Source organism: Falco peregrinus, chromosome 6, assembly GCF_023634155.1.
Source record: "Falco peregrinus isolate bFalPer1 chromosome 6, bFalPer1.pri, whole genome shotgun sequence".
Taxonomy (NCBI): domain Eukaryota; kingdom Metazoa; phylum Chordata; class Aves; order Falconiformes; family Falconidae; genus Falco; species Falco peregrinus.
This window is the reverse complement of record NC_073726.1, coordinates 93,570,070-93,579,228: the sequence shown is the minus strand read 5'-3', so window position 1 is coordinate 93,579,228 and position 9,159 is coordinate 93,570,070. Positions and strand designations below refer to the sequence as shown.

Genomic DNA, 9,159 nt, shown 5'->3' with positions numbered 1-9,159 from the left:
GTGGAGTCTTGCAAAAGAATAAACTGGACAAAAGTCTCCTTTTCTTGGAAAAGAGAAACCGTGAGCAGACCTCAGGCTGTCAGGAGCTGACATCAACAAGCCAAGGCCTATAACAAAACCAGTTTGGACACTAATTTCAGAGATCCAAGATACAGGACCGAAGGCATGACTAGAGATAAGCCACAATGTGCATATGAGGGCTCCATCCAGAAGACAAGCTACTTACAATATGGGCACAAGGTCCACTCAGGAGGCAGCAACAGAGGCAGGGCTGGATACAAGTACACCTACAACAGAGATCAGGGAAGAGCTGAAGGCCCAGGTCTAAGCTTAAGTGGAGATCCTGGGCCCATGGGCTGAGGGTGAAGGTCACAGATGAGGGTGGTTGGGGACACTGGCACACTCAGGCCCTAACAGCAAGTATCACAGAGATAGCCTGCCTGAAAGTACTGCTCAGACAGAACGAGACTTTGACTACCTCTGTCCTGTTCTTTCTTGGTGATTCCAAGATGTACTGAGAAAAAAAGCACAGATCACCATTGTCAGAGTGCCCTACCTGAGTGTTCCAGACTACATCTGTTAAAAACTTTACATACTTGTTACGTACACAGTGGAATGCTAGAAGGTGATTGTCACCCAGGTAACAAATGCTGAGTGGCTTCAGATAGGAGAAAGTCAAAGATACCAGCCTGGTGTGGCATGACTGGCAAGGCCAATGTCGACCTACTCCAACCATCTCAGGTAGAGAAATATTTGAGACAAGAGCTTCTCCAGACAAACACATTAATGAATGTCCAACACTGTAGAAGACGGAGCCTGAGGTCCACTTAAAATCCAGGTGACCACCCTGGACTTAGGCTGGAGTAAAAGTCCTGCTAACCTGAGTCCAGGGTGCTGGCCACAGCTGCACTGAGGGGTTTGATTGATGTGTTTGCTATACACTGTGCACACATGCCAGAAATCCTAGAATAACAATTGCTACCTACTCACTAAACCCAGGCCACTCCGTAAATATATTTTAGTTTCTATGTCATGCAGTGGTATTTTCTTCTTGTGACTACCTCACCTCTAAATCACCCCATTCTCAGCTCTGCACTGTCCCTTGTTAGTGCACCCGGGCTGTTTAGCTTCCTACCTGTATGCAGCATCACTAGGATGTGCTCATTCACATGTCAGTGTCTCTCTAGCCTCCAGCCTGTCACAGCCATCTCCCCTTCTTGTTTCTCCTCAGATATAAAGACAGGATGGGCTTGGTCAGTGGTGGTAGGTCACAGGAGACAGATAACACAGTATAACTCTGCATAGAGAAGTATAGGAGCCCTTCTGTCTTTCCAGGTGTCTCTGCAATACAGACATGCAACACAGCCAAGACCACCTGTCTTCTAAAGTTCAGTGTCTATAAGCACAGGCTGGCATTTTGTTTGTCCTCACTCACTGGTGGTGAAGCTGAAGGAAACACTGGGTTTGCATGAAGTTCAACCATTGTGGGAACACTGGTGAGACAGTGATGCATTCCTTCAGGAATGAACCCTTAGAGAAGGGATAAAGCCTGAAGTTTACTCTGAGGTCATAATCCTGAAGAGTGTGCCCAGCAAGAACAGATGGACCAAAACATAGAGAATCTTCTCCTGATATGCAGAAGTCACCCACATAAAGCAACCTTTTTTTTTCCTGTAACAACATCCTGCCAGTGTTCCTGCTTGTCTTCCTGTGGGATGGCTTCTAGACTATGTTGCAGATTGTGTGTGTAGAAATACATTTTGCTCAGTCCACCACTGTTCTATATATATTTCCACCATTGCAGACAGCCTTAAGCAGGTTATCCTCTGGGCAGAAACTAACAGGTTTATGGTCATTAATGAGCAGCCACATGCCAAATATATGGCTTCACGCACTGTCTTTCTTCTCCCACATATAGGCTTCCACACTGCAAGATTCTGTCCGGTTGAGGGATGAGGAGAAATTAATACAATATCATCATGAGAAAAAAAATAGTAATTTCAACACATTTACAAACACTCTTCTTGCTAGAAGAAAGCACCATTTCAGGTAAGTGACTTCTAGGAAGGAGGCTACCAGAAGGTCTACTGTATCTCCCTCTCATTCCTGTTAACCCCTGACAGCACAGCCAGCAGGATACTCCTTAGTCTGCTTCCCAGTTTCCTATGAAACAGCACCTACACCAATTCTTCCGGGGAAATGGATTCTGTGGCCTAGGTGTTAGCTGGCATTCCTGCAGGGTCTCTTGTGAGTGTCAGCCCTGGCACCATCTTCCAGGATGACACATCTCCCTCCTGGATTTCTCACACGGGATGTTTATATTGCTCCCTCCCAATTTTGTTTTGGAGAGGGCTGTATTTTGGGATAGTTTCTGTAGGGTTGTTGTACATACTCAGCAGTTCGGTGCTGGGACCCAGGTAACAACAGTGGGTAAGGAAAAGAAACCTATGCTTTTAACAAATACATGACACTGGAATATTATTTTTTTTTAAGAAATCTTTTGTATGAAAACTAGGCAAAAAGGAAGTTAGGGGAAGTAAATGCAGGGCAGGTGAGCTCCAGGAACTCAACTCTTCTTTAGCACAGCGTAGTGATGGCAGAAAGGGGTGGCAGTCACTGTTCCTGCTTTCATTTACAGAAGGTGTCTCAGATTGAATCTTGACACTAAGACTGAGAACAGGACACAGAGAGAGATGGAAAGAGCTACTTCCCAGACAGGCTGGATTCACTACATACAGTACCCCTTGGAGCAATATACCATCTGTTTCAGCATATTCTTCTGCAAAAGCACAGTGTTTTCTAACACAGATGAGAGCAGAAAGGTCTCCTCTGTTGTGACCTCATGAAAGGCAGGATATGGCATGACACCATACAGGGTTTAGGTGCAGTTGAGAGCTTACAATGGCAGACAGTTCTGGTACTTCTTCAAAATACTGTGCAAACTCACTGCTGTACTTTGGACAGGGCACTCAGCTGACAGTGCTTAGTAAGTTCCTTTAGGTATTTTTGTTTCTACTGTAGAATATTATTTTACTACAGAATAAAATGCTGACACAACCAAGATAACGTGCTAAAAAAAGTTGGTTTAGGAAACAGGGCTAAAATGATTTATTATCTTGGCAAAAGGCAGCTTAGAGTAATTGTTAAATCCATGTCTACTGATGTAAAGGAGGAAAAGAAGTCTCTATTACGAGACACGTTCATAAATGAAATGTTTACCTGGATTCAGTGTGAGATCAGAAAAATAGGACAAAACTATAACGGGTTCTTCAATTTTGCTGAGATCTCTGAACTTAAAAGTATCAGAGATAAAAGAGTATCGCAGGAAAGTGACCAATACATGCCTTCACTAGTCTTGCAGTCTTTGCTTGGCATACACTCTTCATATTGTGATAGTCTAGCAAAACCTTTCAGTATGACCAACACACCTATTCTAATATATTTGCATTCTTATTTAAAATCAGTGCAGCAAAATCAGGAAGGGGCAAAGCTTTAGAATATATGCCATTATATTTGCCTGTGTGACTGGTGAGAAGAGGAGCTGTCTTCCATTTCTGGCATCTGTCATCTAAGCAAATCCTCACACACCTGCTAATAAAAACATAGGCTGATTTCCAGTCAAAATACATGCAGAATTCGAGAGTGGCAGAGGAGGGAACAGAACACTATCCAGATGAGAAGTGATGAGATCTTGACTCAGGACCTGAGGAAACAGACATGCACAGAAAGAGAGAAAGATAATAGAGGATGAATGAAGAGAATCAGTTTGCCTCCTTCTCATTGTATATCTTAACAGAACAAATCAGACAATTGAATTGTTTTTTTCAGTTCGTACCTTAGCTTTAGTAAGCTTGGCTATTGGTCAGTACCCTGAGAAAAAGTTTTGTACTTGCTCTGTACCTTTGTATTTTAAAACCTGAAGCCACATTCTCTTCAAGTAACCTATTGATTTTTATTTAAACAGCACACATAGCATGTCATACTTAGTACATACTGTGCTGAAAAGAATTACAATTTAATGTAAATATAATTATCTTTTAGACTGAAGAACATGAACCTGTATGCTCAGCACTACAGGTCACGCTGGATCTTGAATTCAACGTCCAGTTTCCAACACACATGTTTCTACAAAAAAACCCCCACATGATGTGATATTGAATTGTATGAGGGTGAAGGCTCTCGGCTGTCTTGCTTTCTGTTTCAGGGAAGGACAAAGAAATCCTGCTTTCAGCTGTGGCCATCTTTTCCCCATCAAAGCAAGAGATCCAACAGAAGAACAAGGCCACGCTGGTGTGCCTGGCCTCTGGATTCTACCCTGACCACCTGAGCCTGGTCTGGAAGATGAATGGCGCTGAGAGGACAGAAGGGGTGGGGACAGATGAGTTTTCCGCATGGAATGAGAGTACCTACTCACTGACCAGCCGGCTGAGGATCTCGGCCCAGGAATGGTTCAACCCTTTGAATCGGTTTGAGTGTATGGACAATTTTTTTAGCAATGGAACACGGGAATTAATACACAAATTAATCTATGGTGATGCTGGTGAGTAAAATATGTATGGGTGTGGGGTCATCTTCTGTAGGCTCCTATACCTAGAGTAAGCAGCCATTACTGAAGACATGTTTCTTGCCAGTCTACTACACTAAAATCAGACCTGTCAGTTCCCAGGAAACTGAGACCCTGCACAGGGATCCAATCCTGTTCTTCTCCAAACTTGCTACAAACCATGTAATTCTCATTCCCATCCCCACCCTCTATTATACAAGTGATTGCACAAACAAAGCACTTCTTTAAAAGAGGTGCTGATACACATCTAGGCTCAAATAATATATCCTATTTCTTCTGTTTTTTTCGATTGCAGTGTCCTCAAAGGTAAGTTAAACCCTCAATGTTTTCCTCTCTTGACAGTGAGTTTATCTATACATACACCTGTGTATGCAAAAAGAGACATATTTTGCATGTATGTGTCTCAATATGTCCTGTGTTTGCTTTTGCTGGCAGGCACAGCTATCCATGCCTGTATGCACGGGTGCAGGATTGTAGATGTGTGGACACAGGCATTCATGTTCTTGTTGAATACACATATGTGGATGTGACCATCGAAATTCTGTCTACTCTCATGAAATCTTCCCTGAGACTGGCTGCTAGAACTCAACATTTCAGCATCAAAATATCACTTAGAGCAGCAGACCCACCTGTAGCATAAAAATGGATGTTGATATTCTAGCAAGCAGTTGGAACACTTTGCTGAGTCACTGACTGCACGTTCTACAAGACATTTAGAGGTAGCTCACTCAGGAATAAATGAAGGACAGGGTCATACCTTTTTTGTATTGATGTAGGTAGGTAGGAAGGTATGAGGTAGGGATAACACAGGCCAAGAGAGAGGAGCGCTTGTGTGGCTTTGGAAGCAGAATATCTGGGAATGCAATAGCAAGGCAGGAGTAGGAGGCATAGAGTGGGGACCCTGGAGGAAGCTTCTGTCTAGCATAGCCAGGGTCTTCAACAGAAGGGGGAATATCTCTGAAGCCCTGAGCAGAAAACAGGACCTCAGAATCAAAGCACATGATGTGCCAAAATGTGCTTGAAAATATCTCTTCAAGGGAACAGCAGCTGAATTTTAGAAAAACAGGATGCGGTTTGACATTTACTCAAAACAGCATTTTGATGTCGCATCAGCCTCTGTTACCACAACCCACCCACACCAGGGTGCAGTGCTCTGCTCACCATGTTACAGTTGGATGGAAATAGTGACACCGACGGTTTTTGTCTCATCACACAATCTTCTTGTTACTCAAGTCTGCGATGGGGTTTGCATGCTCAGCTGCTGTTTCTGTTGTGCAACACACAAAAAACGAAAGACTTGTGGGTTTGGGGGAGTTGCTGACCTACTTTTACAAACTTAAAAAAACCCAACCAACAAACCATGCTTTTTCCAGGTATCTCAAAACAGCAAAGCAAGATGATAAAACCATATACTTGTATGTTTTTAAGGGAGGGGACTTCTGGAGGTCTCTCAATCCAAACTGCTGTTCAAAACACAGCTAACTCCAAAGCTAGATCATGTTGTTCATAACTTTGTCCAGGTGATTTCTGAATATCTCCAAGGATTTGACAAGCTGAGAAAGCTGCTCCAGTGCCGAAGCACCCTCTGGAGGAAGTATTTTTTCATAATGTCCAACCAGAGTTCATCTTGCTGCAGCTTGTTCCCACCAGCTTCCACTGTGCCCCTCTAAGGCTCCAACTCTGTTTAGGCAGTTGAGTGGTGCAGTTAGCCATCCCTAGCCTCCTCCTCTCTCAGAGGAGCAAAATCAATTCCCTCAGCCTCTCCTCTCATGTTTCTGCTCCCCTGATCATCTTAGTGACCGTCTGCTGGACTCTATGATTTATTGCTATCTTGTTGTACTGGGACTGGGGCAGGGTAGGGGCGTGCATGGACAATAGAGGTAGTATTCTAAATGTAGCTTCCCAAGTGCTTCAGCATGCTAACTACCTGCTTGGTAATGCAACCAGAAATGTAATTAGCCTTAATTGCAGAAAGTCTTGTTCAATTGCTTTTCTGCAAAGCTGCTCTCTAGCTGGTCAGTGGATATTAAAAGGGCTCAGGTAAAGGTTATTTCACCTTTTCCCAGGGGATGTGCCTGTAATCCAAGATCTCCTCTGCCAGTGCAGAAATGCTGTGCAATAATGACAAATTGATTTTTTCCCTTGAAGATCAGTATGCTTATCCTTCATACGTGGTAATAGAGGTACTCCTTTGCCCTATAGCATTTACAACGTAATTTGACATAATTCAGATTGAGATAAGAATAGTCTCAGAAAGTGGATGCTGTGATTAATTATGGAATGTTCCCATTCTACATCCTTTCCTTATCCTTTCCAAAACCCTCTGACTGGAAACACATTATTATTATTTATTCCAGAACTAGCAAATTATGCAGGTGACTTTTACACACCACAAGTGTTTTGCTTTCTTGCTTTAGGACAATTTGTTATACTATCACCGAGGAGCACTTACACCAATTAGTACCTGCTGCTATGACTAATCCCACTGCATCGATGACATTATCTCAGAGAATGGTGATGCCGGAAACATTGATAGGTCTTTTTGTGTGAGACCAAGACTCTTCATGCCAAGCCTGAAATATTCCACCAGGGAGAGATTATATAGTAAATAAAATTACATCCATATCCTGCTTGTTCATCTTTTTATGTATTTGTTTTCAAAATATGGATGCTCTCTGGAGCAGTGTTTATGTTTGAGTTCATATGCCAATTCATTCTAAGTTGCATACTACTTTGTACTGTCTCCCTTTCCTCTATATTCTCCATACACATGTTACTTTTCAGCACTGTATGCACTTGCAGACATTGCTAAAGGCTCCTCTTTTGCCATTTGAATCCAGTCTGTGGCATATTAGTTCTGTTTAGCTTCTGTTCTTGTATCATCTTTTGTTCTGATCCCTTCTCATTACTGTTGACAACCTTAGTTCTACAGGTTTCTTTTGATTAGGATGACCTTTCCAAGCACAGTGAAAAGCATTGGGATAGCAGGGCACATACAAGTCACTATCTCTAAAGTATTTCAGACTTAGATGTATATATTTCTAGGACCTGTGTCAGGTAAGAAAATGGCTTAGGGGACAATAGTTTGTGGCCGTGTAGATTGCAGTTTCCTTTTCCTTTATTTTATGGCTGCATTTGGTTAAACTAACTTTGTTGATGGTTCTGATAAGATAGAGAATGAATGGATGACCAGGAAAGAGGCGATCAGCGATCAGCCTGCAGTTCAGAGACTCGTTCTGCCCCCCGGGCTCCAGCTGCCGCACCACAGCTGGCTGCGAGCCGGCTGCTGGCCCCGCACCTGTGCTGTGCTGCTGCGCTGGGAGACCTGCCCGCCGGCAGTTTGTGTAAAGCAAGCAAGTGACTTTGAAGTGTTGTGTCTACACTGCTGGCGCAGAAGTAGACAGCTGAGTGGTTCATCTTCACAGATAAAATCTCCAAATAGAACTCTGCCAGGCTTAACCGGTTAGCTTTGTATCCAATGTGAACATCACCTTCTTTTTCCTGATTTACAGCAAAGGAATAATAGATCAGTTGCAGTCCCTTCCCTGGCAGCTGCAGGTACCAGTACATAGAAGGATGATTGTCATTTTGACTGCATGCCAGCATAGCTTTCTCATCTTCTTTCAGCACAAGACCTGAGGTTTGGGTGATTTTAGCTCCTACAAGATGAAGCAAAACAAAACCACAGTAAAACAAGTAAGATACATTCTCACAGCAACAGAGCAGGTATCATGACTCTACTTACTTGCTTCAAAGAAGTACATGGCCACACACCACACTGTCCACGTCCTCATTTCTGCCTCAGTACTCAGGGAGCATGCCCCTATACGGTTCTTATATAGGTCCGTTTCACATGTTTCTCTTAAACCAATAGCAGAGGACTCTGTAACAGCTAAACCTGTGCTGAAAACCCAGCTCCTTCCTGCAAGAAATTTCAAGCAAACACTTTGTTTCAAGTGTATCTGTTGAAAACACACAAACTGGCTCAGGTGAAAGTTTTTCCTATTCTATCAGTCAAGATACTGTTGTATGTGACAATTGTCTTTTTATTGACCCAGTTATGTTTTATTTTACCTTTTGATATTTTGTTTCCAGAGTAGAATAGAAAACGTTTAGTGTAACCAAGTAAAGCTTTTTTTTTTTTTTTGAAGTGGAGGTTTTTTTGTTTATTTGGTGTTGGTTGGTTTTGTTTGGTTTTGTGGGGGTTTTTTTGTTATATTGGTGACCGCTGGAATTTTTCTATCTGCAAAACCAACAAATAAAATACCTGCATTCAGACTGTAAGTATTTGTCTTCCTTCTCAACCTGTCAGAACCAGCATGCATGATCTGGGTTGAGAAGATCTTTATATGGGAGCCTGTTGTAGCCTTAACACACACAAAAAGTGAAGGAAATGGGTTGTTCAACATCCGACAACTTCTTTTCCCTTAGTTGTCGCAGCAGTACCTGTACTAATTATAGACCTGACTTGCAGGATTCAGCGTGATACCACTATCTCTGACATGATATTTTTACCTGTGTAAAGAAGAATGTCCTACCGTGGTATTTTGGATGCACAGTGGGAACTGTCACAGCAGACATTTGCCATCTATAGC

General features: G+C 42.7%; 1 gene segment (V, D, J or C); it reads right to left on the bottom strand.

Moving 5' to 3' along the window:
- Nucleotides 1-7,483: 7,483 nt before the first annotated feature.
- LOC101922132 (T cell receptor beta variable 24-1-like) lies at nucleotides 7,484-8,462 on the bottom strand. The segment is given in 2 exon segments: nucleotides 7,484-8,223; nucleotides 8,310-8,462. Coding segments are annotated over 2 exon segments (504 nt in total).
- Nucleotides 8,463-9,159: the final 697 nt, after the last annotated feature.